Source organism: Talpa occidentalis, unplaced genomic scaffold, assembly GCF_014898055.3.
Source record: "Talpa occidentalis isolate TD23 unplaced genomic scaffold, MPIMG_talOcc4v2.1 talOcc4.11, whole genome shotgun sequence".
Taxonomy (NCBI): domain Eukaryota; kingdom Metazoa; phylum Chordata; class Mammalia; order Eulipotyphla; family Talpidae; genus Talpa; species Talpa occidentalis.
Genome location: NW_023601104.1, coordinates 69,975,549 through 70,003,100, shown reverse-complemented (window position 1 = coordinate 70,003,100; position 27,552 = coordinate 69,975,549). Strand labels below are relative to the sequence as shown.

General features: G+C 36.5%; 1 protein-coding gene across 4 annotated transcripts in view; it reads right to left on the bottom strand.

Annotated features, from left to right (window-relative positions):
- Positions 1-27,552, bottom strand: part of SYT16 (synaptotagmin 16) — a 228,157-nt gene that overhangs the window by 97,579 nt on the left and 103,026 nt on the right. For 3 of the 4 annotated variants that reach the window (XM_037503474.2, XM_054690933.1, XM_054690931.1), the window contains exon 1: positions 20,306-20,344. Coding sequence is in view for 1 of the 4 variants with exons in the window: in XM_054690927.1 (XP_054546902.1) it covers positions 20,306-20,485 (180 nt within the window). In the remaining 3 variants the exon portion in view is untranslated. Of the gene's footprint in view, positions 1-20,305; positions 20,486-27,552 lie in introns of those variants that run through there. The other variant, XM_054690927.1, reaches the window with a different exon arrangement.

The following is a 27,552-nucleotide window of genomic DNA, read 5'->3' as shown; positions in this document are numbered from 1 at the left end:
AGATTCCTGAGAGATATATCTTTCTGCAAGATCTACAGCCCATGGGGGCAGCTACAGGCCATCAACACAGCCACAGGACATGATGAAGACTCTGGAGCTAAATATCTACACATTTACATGGATGTCTACACATAAACATATATATTTATACATGCATATGTATGTGTCTTATGTGTGCATATATACCTTATTACATTTACAGCTCAAGATGAGTGTTTGCACTTAATTATTCCATCTCTTTTATAGCCATAGCTTCCTTCTAAGCCTACTAGCGATCGTTAAGTTTCAGCCCTCTTGACCTCAGGCTACTACATTTGTTAAGATTGCCTATCATCTCCTAAAACTTTAACTTTTGTTGATAACTACCCATGTATGCATTGACTCATTCAATAAGTAAATACAGATTAAGTGCCTACTAAGTGTAGGCATAATGTCAGGTATAAGCTAACTCTGAGGTTTCTGTCTCCATGGAGCACACATTTTAGTCAAAGGGAAATGAGGTCTCAGTATTTCCCTCATGCTCAATAATTTGTTTTCCTTTCAGGCTCTTCCTGTCTTCCCACTAACTACATATATGTAACTGCTCATAGCCCTATGGCTCTTCTCCTCCTTTATATTCATGAGCTGGGAGAGTTGATCTATCCAGAAGTTTCATTCAACTTTTTTTTTTTAATACCACAATATATATTCCAGCCTTTATCTCAATCCTTCTTTCCAAGTATGTATCTTTGATTATCTAAGTCAAGGGTCTCAAACTTTGCTGTGTCAGAATCACCTGGTGATCTAATAAAGAACACAGAAGCCCAGGCTGGGTGAAGAAATAGGTCCTGGACCTCCGTATGTTTGTCAAGTTCCCCAAATGATTCTGACACCCTACAATGTTTGAGAAATACTGACCTATGAAAATAGCTACACTTGGATGTCTCACCAAAATCTCAAAATCAGGAGATCAAAACCTAGCGAATCATTTTTGCTATAACGAGTGTTCAGCACTCAACTCTCAACCTTCTAGAGATTACAAATTTCTCTCTTCACCACTTGCTCCTCTCATTCCAAGTTCTGTTAGTTTAAGAACTATGAAAATTCTCTTCCTTTACGTTTTGTATAATGGTCTCATTTCCCCATACTCTACTTTCCTCAGATATTACATACTCATTGGTTTCAAACACTATTAAAGTCCCAAACTTTAATCAACCCTCTAGGTTTTCTCATCACCACCTGACTTTACATCATGTGTAATACCTGTCTCCTCACCTACAATGGAAGGTCCATGGAGGACAAGGATTTGTCCTTATTCCTCCAACTTATCCCCAGTGATTACAGGTACACTAAATACATAGTAAATTCTCAATTAATGAATTAACTAATCCTATTAAAATTGTACACAGAACAATGTCTAACATGTAGTATGTACTCAAATTTATTAAAATGATGACTAAAACCTACTCAGAATTGTTGAAAAGATCATAATGTTACTACACAAACCCCATGTTTGGTGACATAAAGGAGTTCTTTCCGCAATTGTTCCGCCCTCCTCTCACCATTCATGGTGTTTTGTTTGTTTCTCCATAAATATTTTTGCTTAAGTTAATATTATTCAGGGTCTCACAGAACTAGAAAGTTCCCTGAAATATCACCACTGTCATTTTGGCATTTGAAGCTTTTTAAGAAGTGATGTATCTTTTTTAATGATTCAATAATCCTTTATATTATTTCATTATACAGAAAAAAACTTTGCAACACAAAATCTTTTAAGTCAGCATTTTCTTGTCCAGTCTTTGAATAATATTTATCACAAATTCTTTGTCTCATATCTCTTTGTCTTCTATAATCTCTGTTCATCAAACCTCATGGAGATTTTTCTAAAAACAAATCTGCATCACTCCCCTATGTAACAAACAAAATCCACTATGTCTCCCTCCTACTTATACTACAAATTTGAACATCTGTCAAAACTATTATTTATGCTTGTTGACATGGAGGTTTAAAAAAATAATTTTAACGTTTCCAACACACTATAGTCCTCACCTCTCCCTATTGTTTCATTCATATCTCTGTGGTCTGTTTGACACCTACAAGTAATTTAATTTTAATTTTAATTTACTCCTATAGAGTAAAAATCACATTCTTGCCTACAGGCAAATAAAAATGAAGATGCTAAAACAAAAATAAAAAAGACCCTAATAATCAGCACCCTTTAGTAGGCCTTAGCACTTGAAGTAGACTAAGGCCCTCCTGTGAGGGAGCAACTCTTCAATTGCTAAATTACTGGGTGTGAGGACAATTGGGCCTGGGAGTGGACTTCAGATCAGTGGTTATTTACCAACCAGTTTGCAATTGTTTCGATTTATTCCCCAATCAGGAGCTCTTCCTTTTGTCCTCGCTGACTATGTAACTGTTCATGAGCTGTTCCCTTAATACTACCCTGCCTTGAGGATTCGGCCATACACACCACTTCTCCCTGCAAAATTCTATGTGCCTGTTGCATTAACACACTAAGCATTTTCTAAAATGACTGAGGTCTTGCCTGACGTGTTTGCTCAGCCCAGAAAGCCTTCTCTCCCTAGCCTGCCTGAGAAACCTTTCCTTGCTCATTATGATGAAATCCCTATCACTTCCTATGTCAACTTTTCATATGCTATTAAAGGTATGACCTCAGAACTGCTTTGAATATGCCTTTATGATATAAGGTTTCACTTCATGTGGTAAATAATTATCAATGTTCCTCTTCCAAGCAACTGTGAGACTGTAAGAGCCACGAGTGGGTTTATACTTTATAGCTCCAGGACCCACACCAGATAGGGACTCTGTAAATGTTTGGTGAATGAATGAATAAAGTTTTTACTGAACATTGTAATGTTAATTGAAATTGTAATGCTAAGAAGTTATGTTTCCTGCATTTTTCTTTTTCGGCAAAGTGGAGTTAACTCACTAGAAGATCTCTAGTAGTTCTTTTAGGCTTTAAAACCCAGGAATATACCGATGTGGGAGAAATATCACTGTAACATTGAGGCTAGATATATTGAGCAGTAACTTGCCTTTTCAGGGATTGGACCTAAACTTTTCTCAATAACCACTGTCAGATGAACTCAGAGTGAATGAAAAGACATCAAATCTCAGCCTATATATGAAAGAATGTCCAGTCATTCAATTTTAAAATATTCAAAAAGGATGAGAAACTACAGAAAGAATCTGAAAAACTATGTAGGCAGCAATGTTGGAGGCCTTTCATTTTATACTAAAACATTCTAAAGCCAAGAGGGGTAAGTGCTGGCAGAGTAACCATGGAGATATATTTGTTGCCCAGGTAAAGCTCAATTTTTTCTCAGAGCAAGAGTAATACCAGACATATACCTGCTATCCTAGGTTTAGGGGTGTGGGGCTGTCTTACAGCTGAGAAGACAAAGTGGCTTCTGCTGTTATACTAAAAAATATATATATATATACCTAAGGAAAGAAAAATAGAAAATATAGTTCAGTTCTCTGAATTATAAGAAAAAGTACATACAAGGTCTGTGGCAACTGAGAAGTCATTATTTGAAGTAAAACAGTTTATAATACTTCATTATTAAGAGAAGTATAAAGCAAAACAACAAAAAAGGTGTGAGTGTTTGACATACAAGTTCCCATCACACACATGAGTAGGGGTGGTTTATAACCTCTCCAAGTCCTTAAATTAACAATCTAATAAAGAATTAATAACAATTGATAAATGCAAAATGGAAGTCATTGATATAGTCTTAAGATCTGAATTTCTTTAAATTTTGTTCTAAATAGAATAATATTTTAATTATAACTGTTTAAAGTCACTTAAAATAAAGGAAGTGACTAAACAGTAAACATTAAAGAGTTGTACTTCTGCAGCAGTAAAAACTATCAAATTCCTGAGCCATATGCTTTATCACATATTTTGATCATCCTCACCAAGAGTAATTGTGAACAGAAGTGTTCCCTACCCAGAATAACACACATGGTCCTTTAAAGGCTGTTAGTTAAATCTTTCTGACCCCATTTTTTATCTGATGACAGATGCTTGGAAGGAGCGGGACAGTTATGTCTTAAGAAGAAATACCAGCTTACATGAGTTGTACCTTAAAAAATCTATGAAATTTTGATAAAAGCTGAAGTTAAAGTCTATATGCACACACAATTTTTAAAGGATAATCAGTTCCTGGAGAGAGTCAAAATACATTCTGAGAGAAAAGGAAATGTTTCTAATAATATGGTCCCTGGATAACCAAACCCCAAATCAAAATTTTACACAAGTTCATCTACTGAAGTATGTCACTATTTAGCATTTTTTTCATGGATAAGTTACCTTTGAGAATATACTCTTTTTATTCTCAACCAAGACCTGTAGGGCAATCCTAAATTAAAGTGGGAAAACTGGGTTTATTTAAAGTGTCTTCTCACAGCCATCAGATCATTTCCTTGTGTCATTTATAAGATGTGGGTTATTTATTACTGAGTTCCTAAAGTGGTCATGAGGCAAATTTGGGCTATAATTCTTTCATAATTATCACACCTTTTGGAGAAAGTCATTTTGCATTGCCTAGTGCAAACAAGAAAGATGAATAAGGCATGGAACTAAATAAGAAGTATAAAAGGGCCACAATCCATCTTTAACACAATTCGAAAGCATCTACAGGTATTTTCTTTTAAGAGAAAATGTGTTCCTTGGCTAGAAATATATGCCACTGAAGTGAAATATCTTGTTGCATTTGTCCAAAATGGCATGTTAAATACAAAAATGGGGTCACATTACAGCCACAGTGTCACTGCTGTTACATGGGAAATCCAACAGACCCTTACCACTGGGTTTAGGAAGGGGGCAGGGCAGGCAGTAAATGTAAGTGAAATTGCCCTATAATTAAAATATACTCTCATCAGTAGATATTGAGAAAAATAAGTCAGTGTAAAGAAAAAAAATCACAATGGCTTTGGGATGACACAAAATGGTTCAGTGTTGGAACTTCCTTCAGCTAGGCCACAGCATGGGACAAAACCTGTTACCTGTGTGCACATAAATATACTCACCTATCTGAGGAGCATATAATTCACTTACAATTCACTGTGGAAATCAGGCTACAAAGTGTGTTCAAAGCACCTATAACAGGGCCCAGCACATGACAGGGACTCAAAATCAATTATTCACTACTAAGCTAAAATGGGAAATTTAAAAGGTAAAAATATATTAAATTCCTGCAATCTTTTCTCTAAGTGTTAATACCTCAGAAAAATTATACTTTCATTATAGCTATCATTTGCCAAACACTTTACAGTTTACTATGCTCTTAAATAGTTAATAATTTTAAATAGTTAATAATTTAACTTAATAGTTAATAATCAACTTAAATAGTTAATAATTTTGTAAACAATATTAGCCTTATATTTTATAGTTGAAAAACTAAGGTCAGAAAGGATAAGTGACTTGCCCCCAAGGTTTACATGCGTAGGAGAGTAGAATTGATAATTCCAATTCTATTTTCCTGAATTCCAAATTCTTGCTTTAACCACTGCTTCCATCTTACAAAATGCTAATAAGACAGTGACAACACTAAAAACCTAGTAAGTGGCTGATGTGAGGTTCAAAGATAGGTTCTTCTGTCTTCAAAGTTTATTCTTATTCTGTTTCCACTCCACCATAGCTGCCTATTTCACTAATAAAACTCTTTTTTTTAATGAAAACTGTTGCAATTATTTTCCCAACATATTTATAATAAAGTAAAAAATTAAACAATAATTTAAGTCAAGGAAGCTTCATTTTAAAAAACATTTTTCAAACTCTACCCAACAACAGCTTTGTATTAGCACATGTTGATCTCAAAAAGGATAAGGTTGGCTTAACAAGAGTTTTAAATTGCTCAAGGTCTTTGCTATTATAACTATCACACCTTTTAAACATTCTTCAAGTTTAATAAGCCCATTGACTATTTCAAAGCATCTATTATATCCAAAGCAGAGATATAAATATATTCCACAAATGCTCGGTGATTATATAAACACATCAAGTCTTCAGCATTTCCAGAAGGACTATTTAATGTGACTTTAATGACACAATTTTCTTAAGAGACTGTCACAGTCCTTGTACAGAAACTCATTTTCAGACTCACCTATAATAAAATTTGTGCAAAAAATTTTAAGAATGAATTATATGTAATTTTTATCTTTTTAAAGACCCAACCAAAATGAAAAAGGATCTCATTTCACATTATGCTAACTAAAATGATCACAAGTCTCCTGATGATAGTCTGTGTTGCAGGATCATGGGCACAAACCACTGGCCCCAGCTGAAGGAAATTCTGAAGTTTCAAATAATATCTGCAGTATAAATGAATGTAATTAGAAGGGAATAAAAATAAACTGAGCAAGGCAAAAGGCAGGAACAACTAATAGGATTACTCCCAGTCTAGGAGATTGACTAGATTGGTGATTTTTGTCCCAAGAAAAAATGCACCCCTCTGAAGGTAGATTACATAATATTGGCAGCCACTCAGTGCTTGTTAGCTTCTTTATTAATTGCAGAAGCAACATGATCCCTATAAAAATTGGTAAAAGAAAAAAGAGGGTAAAGCAATTTATAATTTCTCTGCCTTAACACAACTCTAATTATTTTTGCACATTTCTTTTATCATTTTCCTTGTAATGTACATAGACCTGTAATTATGTTATATGAGTCTAATAATTATCTTGAACAGTTCCTTACCCTTCATCTACAGTTTATCACCTAGGCTACCCATTCTTCCATCTAAATAATTCAAATCTTAGGGCCTTTTTCCACCTACATAGGCAATACCCAAATCCAAGTCACCATTATTTCTTACCTAAACCACTCAAGAGCTTCTTAAGTAATCTCCTTGCATTCACTCCTACTCCCGAACAGTCTTTATGATCTTTTTAAGCACATATTCAATCATGTCATTAACTGTTTAAAACTACTTTCCATTGCTAATAGGATAGTCCAAAATTCTCCCCAGGACTTAGAGGGTCATGCAAGGTTTGATCTTTCTTGTCTTTAGCCATTCTTTATTTGATGTTTATTCTTTATTCACCTCCCCCTTTCAGCATCTTATTTCACCAGGATCTTCTGACCATCTGAGAAAGCTCTACTCACTCTAGGCTATCTTCATCTTCACCTACTTTCAGTCTCAGTTTACACTTTATTTTTCAAAAAGATTTTGCTGATCACCAGTCCCCATAATGCACACTCAATTACATTCCCCTGAAATAGTCTCTGACAGCACTTCTTATTAACACTCATTATTGAGCTTATTGATGACTCTCTAATTATTTTTACTCACTAAACTAGAAGCTCCATGAGATCAGGTAGCAAGTTAATTTTTTTTTACTTTTCCTTCTTGTCAGCATCTAGTTTCATGGCCACCATGGATAGGCAATCAATAATTTTGAATATTTGAATAAACATACATAATATTATTTACTACTTCATTTAACAGTTTAATGTATTTTGCTTGTTTTCAGTCTTCTGTGTTTACCATTGTCATTATTTAATATTTTAAAAACTAAATTTTCAATTAAGAACCAAAAATGTTTCCTAAGTCCAAATTAGTGAAATTATAATAATATGCAATCCTTTATCTCTCAAGAAAAAATATCTAGTATTCTCCCCAAAATGAGAATATAAATTATGAAATCATAAATTTGACATATGAGAGTTTTGACAGAAGCTTAGGCTAAAGCTTACTTCTATATTCTCTGTCAAAATAAAACAAAAAATGTATTGCTGGCTAAACAAGATGATCATCATCATCAAAATATTTCAGGGGACTATTTACAACTATTTATTTTTTCATTAAGAGTTTAGGAGGACAATAAAAACATTTCTAATCATCTCTAAACACTGCCGGCCCATCAACACACAAAGAGCAGCAAGGTTTTATTGAGGTATGATTTACAGATCAAAAAACTCACCCATTCTAAGTATACTGTATAGTACATTTTTGTAAGCTTATTTAGTAAGTTGTGCAAACCATGATTCTAACCCAGTACATTTCATCACCCCAATAAGATCTCTCATGATCATACACAATGAATCCCCATTCCCACTGCTAGCCGATGGCTAATAAGTTTGCTATCTTTATAATTTGCCTTTGTATTTATGTTTATGTAAATGAAAAAATTTAAAGGCTATGAGGGATGATGGAAATAACACTAAAATGGATATGAGTTACCATAAGTCAATTCCATTTCTACAACTAGCTGTGATCTTGGGGAAAATATTTAATTCCCTGGGCTTCCATTTCCTCACCTCTAAAATAACGTAATTATACTTGGTAAACCATCAATATTCCATGCAGATAACATTCTAAAGCAAGATTTGGGGAAGCCTCCCTTAGCCACCCTCCTTTGGGTTTTTCACTATAGTTGGCATTTAACACACATGAAATCATTTTGCTTCAAACATATCGATGATACAAACTTATCACAATTTCTAGAATCTAGCAACTACATCAAGCATATAGAAAATAGTCAAGAAATGTTGATTGAATCAAACTGGACTAAATTCCATTGGCCTCCATAAATTAGGTTTGCTTAATCTAGAGGCTAACATCCTAGGTCTAGACATAGTTTTCATACATTTTAAACTTCTTTCAAAATGTTGGATGATGACCTTATATTTTTCTAGAAAATGATGATCTTATCTTTTTCAGTCTAGAAAGAGTACTATTCCCCATTGCCACCAGTGCCACAGGACAAATTGGTGAGGTTAGTCAGTCTGTGAGAGATCCTGCAACGAACAGTGACACAAGCAAGCTTTAATCCAATTCCCAACGTATTTGTGATTAGGGAAATATGTAACTTTCATCTTATGAAACATTTATATTGAAAAAACATTCTAGAAAAAATCATCAATACATTATGCATGTTTCTGTCAAGTCCTAGGAAATAGCCCCACGTCTTTATTTATTTGGGCCACCTTTTATGAATGAACATATCAATACTCTTAAGTTGGAACTCTAAACCTAAATCAATACTAACAACTGTTCAATATTTTTTTCTTATGTTTTCCATACATTTGTTTACACAAGCCTCAAACTAAGCAGATAGTAAAATTGTTCATTACTAAAATGACTATTGCTACATGTTTTATCTCCTTCATTAGTGGTTATCAAAATGAGATCTCTTGGGGTCCTTCATCACTGAGTTCTTAGAATAGTAATGTTAATAACATGACAATGTCAATACTGCTGTGTCTGGCAAACATTAATAATCAGATCCCCTGGGATCCCATCAAAAGCAGCAGCCTTAATGGGATCTCTGTGGTTGCAAATGTAAGTAGGTTAAGGGAGGACTACATGATGGCTCTCAAATCTGCCCAGCCAAAGTGGTCCCAACCAGAGAAGATCTGAAAACAGGCCATTTACATTTCCTTTTCCATTGGCAAGGGGATTTGACATAAGCACTAGGAAGCACTGCTTTCTCTACATGATACTAAATCTAAACATTCTTAATTGAATCTACATACATGTGTGACCTACTTTATACCACTATGTATATACAATGGTATAAATATATATAGTTGTATAAATATATAAATACATATATAGTTACACAGATTGTGTCTATTTGGTTAAACAAAAATTTTAGTTATATTTCTATTTTAAGCCAACAATGCCTATCTTCTATTTTTTCTTCTCCTTCTCCCTTAATCCTCCCAATTTCTCACTAAGAGATATTGTAGCTTTCTCATTGAGGAACAGCAACTACTTTTACAATCTTCTGTTAACACAGTTCAGTTCAACTAGGATTTACTCCTATCACTCATGATGAGTGGGATTCCTAGTAGCAAAATGCTAGCATTTCAAGAACACCAGTATAAATATGAGTACTGCAATAAAGCATTTACTGGAAAGGAAAATCCTCCAGCTGATATGGAAAATGACATTTCACACTGGCATCCCATTTCTACATAGAGTCCCACACAAAATATACAGTTAGGTTAGTTTCAGATTCTTTAGAGAAATTCTAAATAGAACTCTAGCTCTAAAATGTTCTTAAAACTAACACAAAGGAAAGAAACCCTAATGACGGCTATAATTAGAAAGTCAACCCAGGGGCAAAATAAAAATGTACGATGACTCTGACATGTTTCTAACATAGAATGGTGAACTTCCAAGTACAGGTTTAATCAGCATTCCTCATTTAGGGGAAGAAAAGTGATGCAAGGACTTGGGAAGATCAAAGACCAACTTTGAAAAAAACAGTTTTCTGTGTAAGAGTCCAGATAAGACAGTGAGTGCTTCACTATCTTTCTATAGTGTTCCTTACAATATCATGATTTCTATTTTGCTTCTAAGAGTTAGCACCCTAAAAGTAAGGTTTTCTCCACCAGCCTCAATCACATCAAGTGGCCTGCACCTTTGTGGAATGACAACTGTAAATTACCACTCTGTAGTCAGTGTTCACTGAGGAGAAACAAAAAAGAAAAGCAGTTTTTAAGCAGACAGCAATTTCATTCCATAAAAATGACATTAATTGTTCCTAAGTATTAAGAACTGTTTTGAGGATCCAGAGTATTGAAACTAAGAAAATACGATTCAAAATGTTTTTTTTTAATTCCTTAATTCACACATTTCAAATAACACAATAATACCTGTCACCTTGTCATTAAGCCTCAATCAGAAAGCCTGGAATAATATATGCTTGCAATGATTATGAGTTTTCATGAATAAGACATTTGCTCTTTTAAATGGGTTTTAAAAGAATGTAGATACTCTAATGGCTCTTTTTATTTTGTTTTAATCTGTAAGACAAAGAAAAAATGATGAGATTTTTAAATTTATTACTCCAATAAGTACTTTAAAACTGATTACTCAAATAGCTAGCTAAGTACATGAACCCGCACTTTCAACTGACATACACTTCCATGCAGAAACAGTGATCTCTTCTACTAAAATTTTACTAATACTATAATCTTTTCACCTTGCTGCCTACCCATCAACTGAACTTCTTGAAAGGCATGCATCTCTTTCAAGCATAATGAGCAATACTTTCTTCCTGACCAGAGAGACACAAAAGCCACCTCTTTTTTAGAGACTTAATTTAAGCCACACCACCCATGGTATCCTCTCAGTAGGCTCTGTCTCTGGAAGACATCACAGAGAGAATGACTATTGTTAGTGATGCCATTCTTTCCCAGATGCAATTACACAAGCCTTAGACTTAAGAGCAATATACTCATCTGTAAAGAATAGTGACATGTTCACCTCTAATACATTAAAGTCCCTCAAAGCTCACCAAAAAGTTAGTGAGATAGTTTCACCTATCTCCAGCAAAAGAATATGTGTTTAAGATCTCTCAGATCACCCAGGGACCCGTACTGCTTAATACCTTGAGAACTTCAGTCCTCCAAGCAATAAACATTTACTGGGTGCTTCTACATGGCTTCCCAGGTTTATCGAGATCTAGATGGAATTCTCAGTCATAAAATTCCACCATATAGTTGGAACACAAAAGGGCTCTAGAGTTTCTGCTGAAAATTAAGACTTAAGACTATAAATGTAATATACATAGACCCATATGTTATGCAATCATTGGTGAAGTGAAAAATCATGAAGAAAATTATCTGCAGTTTTTGAAATAGTAAGGTATATTTAGGGAGTTCTCAAATCCACGTCTTAAACATTTCCACAGCAATTCATACTAAGGGAGAGCTTCAGATTTGTTTTTATTAATAGCCTAGCATCACAGAGGAAGCTCAAATGCCACTAGAAGAATCTGTTTCTAAGGTAACTCACATGCACCATTATGTAAATAGCTCAGAAAGCAGAGTTGCGCCTATTCCAACTGTAAATCTGCCCAGATCTGTCAAAGGACTTTCATTTCCTCCCAACATTTAATGTCTCCCATATCCAACAATCAGCTAGCTGTGCAACATGTTTATTTCTGGGTTCAAATTCTTGAGTAGGGGGCAATAACCCATCCTGAGAGTTGCAAGGAAACAAATAGTAAAGGATGGAAATTTTTAAATATCTCTTCCCTCTTGAGCAAGGAAAACAAATAGAGACAAAGGGGTATAATTTAGAAATAAACTGTCTGATAATAATTGTCAAATCTGGGTTATGGGCATATGGAATTCATTATACCATTCACCCTCTACTTTCCTGTATGCCTGAAAAATTCCATAATAAAATGTGGAGCTTTTTTTTTAATGTGTGTGTGTGTGTGTTTTTTAATGAAGATCTCTTCCCAAACTCTCTACCACAACATTTTTTTTTTCTACCATAACATATGAAGGAAACAAGACCACAAACACAGATGCTCAGTCAGCTCCCATGGTAGTTAATTCTGTGTGTCAACTTGACCAGGCCACAATGCCCAGATGTTTGCTCAAACATTTTTCTGGGTTTTTTTTGTGTTTTATGGATGAGATTTACATTTAAAATGGCAGATCTTGTGTAAAGCAGTTTATCATCTGTAATATGTGTGGGTCCCATTCAAGTTGAAGATCATCTTTTTTAAAGATTAATTTATTTATGCATGTAAGAACTGGGGTACAGGCCAGAGGTATGGGGGGAAAGAGGATTCACCAGAGACAGAGTGGGGAACAGAACAGGCAGACTGACTGAAATACACTGCTGAGGGGGGCAGCAGGCGAGACAGGAGAGGTCTGTTGCGCCATGTGAGTCACCTCCCTGGCTAGGGATTGAACTCAGAGTGCTGTGCTTAACCCCTTATGCCACCAGGGAGGCCCTCAAGTTGAAGATCTTAATAAAACAAAGAGTGATCTCCCCCAAGAGAGAAGGAATTCTGCTAGCAGATGACCTTCAGATTTCAACGGAAACATCAACTTTCCCTGGGTCTCTAGCCTCTCTGCCCACCTGCAGATTTTGGACTTTCCAGCCTCCATAATAGTATAAACAAATTCCTTAAAATAATTATTCTCAGTAGTTAAATGATACATAGATGGATGAGAGAGAGTGAGAGAGATAACAAAAAGAGTACGATAACTGAGTAGTACTTAGGAACTTTATTAGTAAGGGTTCTCCAGAGAAACAGAATTGAGAGAGAGAGAGAGAGAGAGAGAGAGAGAGAGAGAGAGAGTGTGTGTGTGTGTGTGTGTGTGTGTATCTATGTCCACCCAGAAATTAGGAAGAGGGTCAACCCTATCCAAAAAAAAAAAAACCTCCATCCTGTCAATTAGTCTTTTTTAAAAAAAGATTTAGTTTTATTTATTTACGCATAGAAGAACTGAGTTGTAGGCCAGAGGGGTGGGGAATGAGAGGATTCACCAGAGGCAGAGTGGGGAGCAGAACAGGCGGATCACTGAGATATACTGCTGAGGGGAGCAGCAGGCGAGACAGGAGAGATTTGCTGCGCCATGTGGGTAGCTCCCTGGTGGGGGATCAAACTCATGCCACAGTGACTGAGTGGGATAGTTTGACAGTGCTGAGACTTTAAGCCCTGCTCACCAGGGAGGCCCATATCAATTAGTCTTTGTTTTAAGCTCTTATGACGTTTTAACAATTTATACTTATTTGCCTTTTTACTTTCGTTTTGTCTATTTTTTTTCTGTCTTTATCCAAAAATGTAATTTCCAAGAAAGTAGGGACTCTGTCTCACTTTCTCACCATTTTATTGTCAGCACACTGGGAACGTAACAGACTCCCAATAAATACTACTGAATGGATGAATAAGCACTCTCAAACCAAAAATTTCTCAACTGTGTTCTTTAGAATTTAGACCCATCAAACAGTGTTCAATTAATCATGCTTTCATAATCTCATTGAGAATATTCTTAGTATTTTTGACTTAAGATAACAATGAGACTTGCCTACCCCTTCTGTCAGTGGCACACTACCTTGGCCACACTATTAGAACACATGGCATTATTTTTAATGCTATATTGTTTGCCCTGCCATGGTCACTCCCATTACTGATTTAATTCCTTTGCAATGGGTTTGGACACTGGTACTTTTTAAAAGCTTCCCAGGATAGAAATCCAGTGTAGTTCAATGGGACTTACAGTTGGAGAGCACTCTGGCTGCTGACAAGAACCTACAGCAGAAATGGCAGATGCACTTTTGTTATATTTCTTTATAAGAATCCTGCTAATGCCAGTCAGGGAATATGGAAGTAGCACGGTTCAAAGAAAATGGAGTAAGGGGAATCTTGTATCCAACTCTTTATCAACTCTCCTAGTTTCGAATAACCAGAAAGCATTCCAGGTGATTTTTCCACCTTCTTCTCCCCCTGCAGCAGGCTGAAGACTGGCCCCCAAAAGATATGTCCATGTCCTAATCCCACCTGCGAATGTCATAAGGGTCACTGCCAATGTAACTAAATTACAGATCTTCAGGTGAATTTTCCTGGATTATCAGAGTAAGACCTAAATCCAATGATAAGTGACAGTGTGAAGACGGAGGCTGAAATTGAAATAGTGCAGTTGCAATTCAAAGAATGCCAAGGACAGTGGACACTAACAGCTAGGAAAGAGTAGAGACCTGCTGACCCTTTGAATTTACATTCCTGGTCTCCAGAATTATGTGAAAAATAAATTTATATTGGTTTAAATCACCAATTTTGTGGTGATTTGCATGGCAGCCATAGAAAACCAAACCACCAATGCCACTTTTTCCCTGTTTTTTTTTTAACTTACTCCAGAACTTCAAAAGCATAAAATAGTGGATTGCATTGGGAAGATTAGGTGAACAAACCAAAAGTGCAATGAATATCCTGGTGTCAGGCATTAGATCGTCTTGAATGTGAATCCCAGCTCTGCTACTTAACTTGGGGAAAAGTCCCTTCCTATACTCAGTTTTATTGTCTGTGAAACTGAAATGATAATAGTACATACTTCATGAATGGTATAATGGGAAAGCTGTACTTGAACAGATTCTGACTAAATGCAGAAGAGAAATAAAAAATATTTGACAACAGTAGTCCTCATGGCCCAATTTGGGAATTGGGGCAAATTGGAGGTCCCTGTTGATCAGAAACTAACCATCTGGTTGTAGGTAAAGAGACAGGAGTTGTCTTGGAAGGAAACTGTGGTTTCGGCCTTTATACCAAATGTGGAGAGAAGCCAGCTCAGTTCAGTTCTTGTCACACCTGAGCTCCGGCTCATAGGTTGACTGCAGAGTCCTGAGGATCAACTACGCCTAAATGTTCAAACACCGAGTTCACATTTTCCAGGGTGCTCTCCTCTTCCTCTGGAGCCCTCCTTTCCTTCCTCAGCATCAAGAAACTAAAATGTGCTCACTAAAAGTAATTTGGTCCATTTCATTTGAGATAATCAGTCTTTCAGATTTTCACTCCAACTCCCATTCCTGTACCTCAAGGATCGTGGCGCGTAGATATACAGTTATTTATCATGATGTGTTGTTCTTGATTTGGTTCCCCTGATTTCCAGAGGAACTGATCTCTGCCCCTACAGCATTCCCTGTGAAGTGTCCATACCTGCAATACCTCATGGTGACCATTCTAGGCAGCATAAGTTTGATTTGCAAGATCCAACACAAAATGAAAATGCAGAGCCCATGGTTCAAAATCATTAAAAGCCAAGCATAGGGTCCCTGCTAATAGTGGGGTCCTGTGCAATGGCACAGCTTGCATGCCCATGAAGCCAGTCCTGACTGCAGGGAGCCTCGGCTGTTCATCTCCAACCTTTGATACAAAGGTGCCCCAGCCCAGGTTGCAACAGCTCCCCAGTGGGCATATCAACTCATTCCTCTGCTGTTTTTTCTTCCCCACAGAGTCTTGCAGAAACCTCTAAAATCCTTGGCTGCCATTAACTTCTCCCATGAAAAACTCCGGGACAGTCTTTTCAAGTTCTCTCTACTTCTCTCCCTTCCAGGACATTCTATGCCACTGTCCATCCCAGGCCCACTCTCAAAACATTTGAGATAGACTCCTGCCACAGCTTCAGATGGGAAGCACATGGTTCTCTGCCTTTGCCTTGTCTTCAGGCCCCACACTGGATTCTAATCTTCTCATCACAACCACTCCGATCCCGCCCCACATCTGCCATCCTTCCCAAGAGCCAGGCAATATTTCAAGTCCTCTAAATCTCTTTCCAAGCCATTCCTGCTTTCTTACCCTCCCTGGCTGTGAGGAAATGCCCTCATATCCTCCTTTCTAAATGCTCTCTCCTTTCTATATTGTTGCTTCTTAACATGAAGCTCTTTGCCCCACTCTTGAAATTATGTCTTTGATACGTAAAGAAAGCTGGGGGTGGGGAACAAAGCAACAGTAATAAAAAAACACAATTCTCTCTCCACTAGGCTTCCTTAAAAACTTGTATCTCACTGCAGAATTTTTATTTTTACTCATTTGTTTATCTCAAAACTGAACAATGGCTTCTTTGTTCTAAGAGGTATACACCTCTCACCACAACAATCATTACCAGTGAACAAAACTACCTCGTATAAAGAAATCAAATAATGCAGATAACATACTTAGCAGGTGCATGGCAAGAGTGGATGTTATATGATAGTATCCATTATCATTATCTAACTATTACTACTACCTGTGTTATTAGGAAGAAACAGTTTCAGTTTCTTTTTCCCCTTACTGAAATAGAAAACATTACCCACTATAAGATTTTTTAATGGGGGGAAGAGAGAGGAGGAGGAAAAACGGTGGGGGGGGGCCGGACAAGACCACATTCACATAATTTTTATTATAGCATGTTGCTACAAATGTTCCATTTTATTGTTATTCGTTGTTAATTTCTTACTTTGCCTAATCTATAAATGAACTTTATCACAGCTATGTGTATACAGAAAAGATTTAGTACTATCCCACATTTCAGGCACTCACTGATGGTCCTGGAACATATTCCCCATACCAAGGATAAGCCTAAAGAAGGTAAATTATTTTCATCAGGTAAATTCCTGACAACATGGTTTCAGAAAATAAGTCCCCTCTTGCTTCTCTTGTGCTAACACACAAACAAACGTAAGTAACTTTATTCCTTCAAACCTCACATATATTAGATCATAAAAATTATAATTGCTGATATTTGGACAGTTTTTGATCTATAAATATGGCAACTCCATATGGTTCAATTAAAGAGCAAGATGGTCTAATTGGTTTTAAGTCACTTTTAATGTGGCCTCTCCCCTTCATAGACTTAAACCAAAAGAACAGATTGTGATGGTCAACCCTATGAAACAAAAAGATCACACAACAGGAATCAGGAGAATGCTCTTCAAGACCCATCAATTCACAAATTTGGACTTAATGCCCAGAGAGAAATGATTTTCCCAAAATATCAGGACTGATTAGTGACAAAACAAGTTCTCGCTAGCTGTCTGCATTGTGCTTCTTCCCACCACACCAGGCTGCTTTCCTTACTTCTTTACATTTGTCAAAATACAGTTAAGAATATCCCAGTTCACAAAGAAATTAACGCTGTAAGGATGATAATTAAGGCAAATATCAAAAGTTAGATAAAATCTACACATTTTTCAAAGATTTTTGATCAAATGATAATCAAACTTTTAAAGGGAGAATGTCAAAATGAAGGTGTTTGCTTCTTAGACATTGTAATTTAGACATTCTTCTGATTAAACTATTTTTAAAACTCCCTTCATATGACCCCACTGGTATTTTGAGACATGGATTTTTCAGTATTTCTTGAACTAACAGCTTCTGGTTCATGCTTTATTGTTATTGTTTCGACATTATCTTCAAACCTCAACTTATTTGCAAGTATAATTCATAATTGTCTCTAAAATACTCGGATAACATGTCAAACATGACAAAAAGGAAATATCTTAAATAGCTCTAACTTTAGTTCCTTGTACCTTTTATAGTTTGCAAAGGAGAAAACATCACCAACTTTAATCTCCCAATTTAAGAAATGATATAATGTGTTTGTGTGTATACCTGGAAGCCATTATTTGACTGGTATTTTGTTAATGCTACACAACCAAGGCTAAAGGATTTGGATTTAGGCACGGGCACCATGCTGGTATCCTTACAAAATTAATTCAGTTACTCTCCATCAACTCTGGAAAGAATATATTGCAGATAAAGAAAATGAAGCTCAAAATGATTCCATGGATGGAGCAGGAAGAGATTATGCTAAAGCGAAATAAGTCAGAGAAAGGTGTCACTTATGTGTAGAATATAGAAAAAACAAACAAAGGTCAGAAAAAGATAAACTTTAAAACCTGCTCTTGAAAGCTGACCAGAGGTAGAGGCGAGAACTGGGAGGGAAGAGAGCGCTCTGGACCTTTATGGTGGAGGAGTATGAGTGCTTGGGGGTGGGTGAGGTGACTACACCTGAAGGGAGAGATCCTGTACTTCCAAAACACTAACGAGGATGCAACCAATGGTATCTCAATTAAATAATAAAATCATAAGGAGAAAAAATATTTACAGTAATATACTATATTTACCAATACCTTAATTTTACATTGTCCATTTACAGGAAAAGCCAAGTATATAAATGGATTTGTGCATGTATATAAATGTTGTTCAAGGCTCACATACCCATGTGTATTTTAACAATATATTATTTCAATGTGCAATCAAAATAAAAGCATATTGATGAAAAACAAAAAATGGTCCTATCATTTCCAAGATCACACAACTGGTGACAGTCAGCTGCTAAAGGGTGTAATTGCTATAAATTGCAAGAATCACTATGAATCCTCACTCTAAAGCATCCCATGACCAAGCAGAAGTGAGTTCATGCTACTTACCTATGTCTTAGCTAGAACATTAGTAGCTAAACCACTTGTATGTCCCAGATTTTATCTGACAAACTAAGACCTTCCATCCCGTTTTCAAGTGATGAGTCAGATGTCCCAAGCAGAGTTCAAAAAATAAGGCCACAGAAACAGCAGCAATGCCAAATCAGTTGCCAAAATTGCAATTTATACTCCTCTCCATTATCATCTCCTATGGTGATTTTAAAATATGTCCCTGCCCTCTTTGATATTCTTTGCTCCAAAAGTTGAACCTAATTCCCTTTCCCTTGAACGGTGGGCTATATTCCATGAATAACTAGAATGTAGTAGAAATGACAACATGTGACTTCCCAGACTGGGTCATAAAAGGCACTGGAGTTTCCTTCTTTGCTCCTCACTCTGGTTTCTCTCCCTCTGGGGGAAGCTGGCTACCAGGTCATAGAGATTCAAGTAGCTGGTGGAAGGCTCCACGAAGACAGGCTCTAAGACCTTTTGCCATGCTGACGTGAGTATGCACGCCAGTCAAGCCTTCAGATGGCTGCAGCCAAAATTCTAATTGCAGCCCCGTGAAAAACCATACTCTATAACCAATCCCAAGTCAATCTCAAATTCCCGAACTTCGGAAGCTATCAGATAATAAGCACTTATTGTTTTAAACTCTCAAAGTTGAGGGGGATTTATTATGAAGAAACATATCATCAATACACATGCATTCCTGAATTATGCCTTTTCTTAAAGCAAAGCAAAAACTGAATCATGGCTAAAAAAACTGCTGTATCAAAAAAACAAATATTGCCTACATCCAGGATCACTTAGAACATACCAAGGAAGTAGAATGCCTAGAAGGTCTGCCCCTCAAGGCCTTGCCTTTGCTCCATATAATAATGTAAGGTTATTCCTCCACTAGTTGCCCCATATTGGAGGGGAGGGTGAAAACCAGAGTAATTTCTTTAAAATAGAGCAAAGCTATTACGCAATAGGTAAGAGCACTATCTCTAAATGCCCAGTTTCTGTGTGGTTATAGACATCATTCTGTAATACTACCCTTTATCGCATAATTCTACACTGCCCCAAGTGAAAATAGAATTTGTCCTGTAAAAGCAGGAAGCCAATTATTCCTTTAAGGTTTTTTTTTTTTTTTAAGGCAGTTAGTAAATGATGTAGTATATTCAGAAAGCTTAATGAGAAAAAAAACCTCCCTTCGGAAAAGTAAATGCTGCCACGTAAGATGAGAAGTGGTCCTGAGCACCGAAAATCTCAAAAACAGCTAACTGAAGTGAAATGTCAACACTGTTCCAACATAACAAGACTAAAACATAACAAGGTTCTTGTCAATCAAAAAATAATTTTTTCCTTCCAGCATTAGTCAGAGGGAAACTCAGCACAGACATCTAACAAGCTAAGAAGACGGGAAGTGGCGGTCAGCCTTTTCCCATCTGCTCTTCGAACTCTGAGCAGCGCGTTGCTTTCATAAAGCTAATGTACTCTTCAGTAATAGCCATTCATCATGTCCGCCGCTGTGGCTGCCGAGCAGCTCATGTGTGATTTCTTAATGGCCCCATCCTGGAAACAGTGTCACTCCTTCCCCAACCTAAACCAAAGCAGGTTGTCAGTCTCAGAAGACTGTGAAGCAGAATGCTTACCCAGCCCTTCGTGGATTCCAGTTTTGTCTTTAGAGTACTTTCTTTTCCCGTGTTGCTCCAGACAAGGGAGGCCTCCTATGGTCTCAAAACACAGCTTCTTGTTGATGAAGAGGAAGAGGACGGCCAGAAGAACAATAAAGACCCCAACTGCAGACAAGAAGCCAATGGCTTCAGGAGGGACTGAAAAGATAAAAAACAGCATCACAATTTAAATGACCCAATTTTTAGTTCAAATAAATGATCAAAGTTATTGGAAATCCTTACATTTATTAATTTGCATGGCAAATTCTCTAAAGTCCTGTCTATTGCCAGCATCCCCTGTGAACAGGGGAAAGGATAAAGACTATTGGCCGGTACATCCCACTAACATGGGCTACTCAAATGATAGACTGACACACCTTGACACACATGGCTTCTACCTGGACTACAACTCTTCTTGCTCCTCTCCTCAACCTAATTTTCAACTTTAAACATGCAACCGCTAAACAAGAGGTAATGTACGAGAAAAAAAAAAAAAACAGGCAAGATAATAGCTTTGTAATGTGCAGTATTTGCCATCAAAGTTAAAATACACCAAAGTACAGACGCACTGATTATGCCTCTCCCTTCAAAAGGAGACGTGGTGTTGACATGGCTTGTTGACACGGGTGCAGCAGTGTCACTACCTGGGAGGAAATCACACTCCACTATTTATTATCTGCATGGCAAATTACTCAATCTGTCTGTGCTTTAGTTTTCTGAGCAATAAAACAAGACCATAAATATAGCTATATCAAAGATCAAATGAGTAACTCACGGAAAATAATCTGTGTGGCACCTGTCACTTGGAGAGGCCTCAAACAGGAGTAACCACCTTCCTCAGAGTCACCATCATCATATTTACAGAGCTGCTAAAATGTCTAGAAGCCATCAGATATATGTATTGTCAAGTTCAGGCTGCGCTCTGGACCTCATTCCCCACCCCTTCATCAGAACACAACAATTATCTCCACCTTTTTGCCCCTCGTTCTTATATTTTCAACTACTTCCCTTTGTGGCACAAGGTCTTTCTCATTTGCATGAAAAATGTTCCATGTCTCCCATTATTTAAAAGCCTCTCCTCACCACCAGGTTTGTCCTCAGTCACCACCTGCTCTCTTCACCCCTTGACAATAACCAACCATCCTCACAATACTTTCTCTACTTATCTCTGCTTTCTTTCTCTGAAGCCACTAATATCCCACTGATCCATATGTGCTCAGTTTTAGCCCCTCAAATCCCTTATCTACATGGTAGACAGAACAATTAATTCCTCTGAATATAAGTCTAACTCATTCAAATTCCCTGTAATATTGAACCATAGTCCCCAAAGGATACATACACCCTGAAGTCAAAATATGACCTTAATTATAATAAAGGCCTTTTCAAGCTTCTGTACAGCAAAAGAGACAGTGACCAAGACAAAGAGACAACCGACAGATTGGGAGAAAATATTTGTACTCCATAAAACTGGTAAGGGACTGATATCAAAGATCTACAAAGAGGTTACACAGTTCAACAAAAACAAAATAAAGAATTCAGTCAAAAAGTGGGCAGAAGAGCCAAAGAGACACTTATCCAAAGAGGAAATGTAGATGGCCACAGGCACATGAAAAAATGCTCAATATCACTTATAACAAGGGAAATTTAAAAACCACAATGAGATATCACCTCACACCAGCAAACTAACGACAGCAAATGCTGCCAGGATGTGGAGATAAAGGAATCCTCTTACAGTGCTGGTAGGAATGCAAACTGGTCCAATGGAAAGCCATGTAGAGGAAACTTAAATTACTAAAAATTGATCTGCCATATAACCAAGTGATTCCACTCCTAGTAATCTACCCAAGGACAAAAAAACATTGAATTCAAAAGAATACTTGCACTCCTGTATTCATCGCAGCACTATTTACAATAGCTCAAATATGGAAACAACCTAAATGCCCCAAAACAGGTAACTGGATAAGAAGATGTGCTATATATGCACAATGGAATACTACTCAGCAATCAAAGAAGATAAATTTACGCCATTTGCAGCAACATGGATGGAGCTGGCAGGGATTATGCTCAGCGAAGTCAGAAGGAAAAAGAAAAATATTGGATGGTTTCACTTATAGGAGGAACATAGGGAAACCATACAAGGAATCGGGGAAAAAATACAAATCTAGCAGTCAAACTATATATTGAAGACATTCATGGGGGGTGGTGGGAAAGTGGGATGGAAGCGCACAAGAGTCTATGGTGAGGTTCACAGGTGTCCTGGTGGTGGTAATTTTATGGGGACAACACTTGAGAGGAGAAATCAAATATTGTGCAAAAAATGAACAATGATGCAAAAAAATTTTTAAAATGCCAATAAACCACTGTTGTATGACAGGGAAAAAAAAGAATAAAGTCCTTTTCAGATATAATTAGAGTAGGCACTCAATGTGAGATTATTCTAGATAAGGGCAGGCACTAAATACAATAAATGCCCTAGAAAAAAATGGAAAAAGAAGACACTGAGGAAAGATATGTTAATGTATGGGAATTGAGAGTAATAAAGCCTCTGGCTGAAGAATGTCAAGAGTTGGGAGCAGCCACCAGAAGCTGGAGAGAACATGAAGTCAATTCTCCCCAGAGATTCCAGAGGAACCAACACCTTAATTTTGGACTTCTGGCCTCCAAAACTTTGAGAGGATAAATTTCTGTTGCTTTAAGTTGCGAGATTTGTGGGTAATTTTTAATGGTAACCCTACGAAATTAATACGCCTTCCAATGGTTTCTCATTATCCATAAGACAAAACTTGAATTCCTTAGCCTATTGACAAGGTCTTGCATGTCCAAACTACTGATTTCAGCCTTTATCATACATCACTCTGCAATAGCAAACTTTGTTGCTGGTGTATTCATCTGTTCCTGGTTCCCAAGCATAGATCACCCCTGATCTCAGCAAAGACTATTTCAACTTCATGGAACAATGATTCACTAAATCTTCTGACTAACTGTGATACTGCACTTCCTCTGAAAGCCCTCCTAGTTCCCCTTGACCAGGTTGGTCAAGAAAAATATTGGATGTTCCATCCAATGTTGTGTACTGTACGTTCCATCCACTGCCTCTTTGACAGCTTTAGCAACGGTTTTCAAAGTTTCAATTTTAAACTGCATAAGAATGGGGACTATGTCTTAGTTATATGTCTTAGTTATTCACTGTACTCTAAGCAGCAGGCATAGGGTAGCCACTCTTTAAATATTTGATGACCACGTAAATGTTGAATTCTTCCATGTTTTGCAACACTTTAATAAATGTATCCATCAAATGAAAATTTCTGAATAGAAAGGATATATTTCAAGTGGGTCAGATCCATCTATCATTCATAAACAGAAACATCTGTGCTTTCTAATGTCATTAATTAATGAAACCAAATTTTTATTTTTGGATAAGGTACACTTTCTATTATAAAGCAACATGAGGCTAATTACATAAAATCTGCAAGATAAAAAAAGAAGGCAACCACTGTTAAGACTTCATGCTTTTCCTTCTAGTCATTGTAACTACAGGACAAATACTAAATTGTCTATATTGACTTTACCTTTTTATGGCTTATGAAATATTTTAATTAGATAAAAAAAACTATTTTAAAAACATTGAAAACTAAGTAGCTCCTACGTATAGTAGAGCATTTTAAATAGAAAATATTTTTAAAAAGTCATGTTGAGTATCACCACCCATCACTTTTAATGTTTAATATTTTTTTACAATTTTTTTCTTAGCTTTTATTCAATCATTGGGATACTAGATCATATGCTAAATGTTTCTGGATTTTTTTCATTTTAACATACAATTTTTACTCAAATAGTCTTTTTTTAAAGTATCTTTTATTGATTTGTCCTGGAATCCAAAATTTTCACTAACATATCCCTGGCTTTTCTAGTGCTCAGGAGAGTTTTCTTCAATTACGTCTTTGGTAAAGTTTCTGTTTCAAAGGTTCTTGTTTTTTTCTTAACCGGGTTATCATTTTTGGCAATCAAGTATTATTTTTCCCTTTCAGTTTTTTTCCATTGTATTCTGACAGATCTTCTAATATAATCTCAATTTTCATTCAACTAAATAGATGGCACCACTATATCACACTTACTACTATAAACTCTGAATTATGAATTCCCTGAATACCAGGGAAGGTACTCTTTCTCCCTCCTTTCCGTGGGTGGTGAAAACTAGGAAGAAGCACAAAATGTAACTAAAGCAGAGAGAAAAGCTTAGTTTGGCAAATTTTGTTCTTTCAACAGAGTTCATGTCCCTCCCAGAATTTATTGATTCCATCTTTTTCTATATATTTATGGGTATTTAATGGGAAGTCTGAAGAGTTGCATAAGGGACTATTATCCAAACATATTATGTAAAACTGCAAGTTAAATATTTATGCACTTTCTACATGAGTAGAGTACCATGGAAATGGTACTAAGGTTGGCAATGACCACATATGTATAAGGGTTGCACACAAACTATAAAAACTGTCCTTACTTTAAAGCAATGTAAAATTCCAAATATAACCAGCAGCAGAAAGCCCCTTCTAGGTATATATCCAAGAGAACTGAAGATATATGTTCTCATAAAAAATATGTTTGGATGTTTATAACAGTATTATTCATAATAGCCAAAAAGTAGAAATAGCCTAACTGTGCATGCACTGGTAAGTGGATAAATAAAATGTGGTATATTCATATAATAGAATATTATTCCACAATAAAAATTACTAGTACAGGGCCTCCCTGGTGGCACAGGTGGTTGAGTGCAGCTCTGTGAAACTGTCCGCAGCCTCTGCAGTGCGGGTTCGATGCTGGCCAGCAGCGGAGCTATCCACATGGCGCAGCAGACCTCTCCTGTCTCGCCCACTGCTCCCCTCAACTATGTACTTCAGTCGATCTGCCTGTTCTGTTCCCCATTCTGTCTCTGGTGAATCCTCTGACCCCCACCACCACATCTCTGGCCTGTACCCCAATTCTTATATGCATAAATAAATATTTTTTTAAAAATTACTAGTACATGCTATAGCATGTGTGAACCTTGAAACCATTATGCTAAGTGGTAGAAATCAAACATGAAACCACATATTATATGATCCCATTTATATGAAATGCCTACAGATAAAAATTATAAGCAAATACTTATACACAGAAAGCATATTAGTGGTTCCCAGGAAATGGAGAGAGGGAGAAATGAAGAATGACTGCAAAGTGGTATGGATTTCTGTTGAGGGTAATGAAATTATTCTGGAATTAGATGTGATGATTATGCAATTTTGTGAACATACTAAAAACTGCTCAACTATATGCTTTATAAGAGTGTGAACTTTATGGAATATAAATTTTATCTCTATAAAGTTCAATTCCAAATATATCATTTTAGTAAAGTAAAAGAAAGTATGTGAAAATAGTTCCCTTGGATTTGGTTTGAAAGTGATTTCCTTCATGTTTAATTTAAGCATTCTATAATTTTATTATTCAATATTTAGAATTTTTTAAAAGTTTAAATTTTCTAGGTTATGAGTATTAGAGTTAGCACAGTTCTACCATCAGCGACTACACTGAACACAGCAAGCCAACAGCTCTGTCAGCTAAAGTCAAAGTGGGTTTGATGCTGCATTTGAGTCTATACAAAATTAGAGATTTTGGCAGGAAGGCTTAAAGTCATTTTTTATCCCCTATATACAATTGCTGTAGTGAAGAACAAGCACTACATATATCATCTGCTATAGATGACAAGGGCACATGTGTCAAGAAACTTAAGTGCCATCTGCAGAGGAACTCATCTAATTATTCCAGTAATTACTAAATTGAAAATAAGATGACTGTGAAGTTTGGTCACATAGTTCATGCTGAAAATGTCCTCAATGTTAAATATATCTCTCACATGCTACTGGATAGCCCCATCTGTTGCTTTTCAAGCAATGGCTCAAAGAAAGAATATAAAATGACATAAATAGAGAAACCTCTACATGTCACACAGTCACTACATGTTTGTAAATTTCTTTCCATGGTTGGTGAAGAGGTAAAAGAAAAAAAGGCAAACCAATGGCAGCCATCTGACTCATAACAACAACCAGAATTAAGCAGAGAGAAACTGAAAATCTAACAATGGTAAAGGCGGGAGTGCCAGGATTAAATGAGCAATGACAATGGAAATAATTAAAAGGTAAAGTTATAATTTCTCAGGAATAATTTTTCTTGGCAACACTCTGGGAACTGTGAGGAAACTCAATAAAAACATGAGGGACGCCTGAGTAAACCTATAACTACTCTCACTTTTACACTCTGTCATCTCTGAGTCTCCATCAACATGTAGGTCCCATGTTCATTGATAACCTTAATTTCATTCATGTTTTAAGAGGCAGAATGAATTTGAAATTGTTTCAATAGAGTTCTCAAGCATCATCACACAGAAGTCCTTGACTTGGCCCTAAGCTTTGTTTGTCTTAGAATTCTGGGATGGATCAGATGCATGGCACAGTGATTAAAAACAACAAAACTCTATTATCAACTTCAAAATTAGTAGAAGATGAGACCTAAATTGTTCTCACCACATACCAAAAAATGATAATTATGCAACTTGACGAAGGTGTTAGCTAACTTTATAGTGGTAAACTGTGAATATAGCAAAATTTTCTGGGGACCTGTCCCACCTCTCTCCACAGTCTAGCAGACAAGAGAGCAAAACCATCTTCACAAATTTAAGTGTGAACAGGCTTTCTCCTGAAGCTTATGCAGGAATTCCACTGCCTAAAGGTAAAACCAGTCTTTTCACACCCAAAAAATCAGATGGAGAAAAGTTAACAATGGGTTTCATCTTGCATATTTGCAGTGCAATCTTTGGAAAGAAAGAAATTAAATCCTGCATTACTCTCCTCAAGTATCAGCATATCTTCAGGTTGGAGCAACTTAAACTAGATGTCCTTCCTATCAAGAGCAATTACATTGTTAATGTCAATGCCTCATTGTTTCTACCTATGTAAGCAAAATTCAAACTGGTGGTTATTAGAACAGCTCACATAGAGTAAAATCTGTCAGACTGCTTCCCAGGCTCAAATCTTCAACTATCAAGGAAACTTTATTCCCAGTTTACATATGCAAATGTAACAAATAAACACATTATGCATATTCAAATTACACAATGTTATATGTCAACTATATCTCAAAAATAAATTTAAAAATATACTTCATGAGGTCCTCCCTAGTGGCGCAAGGGGTTA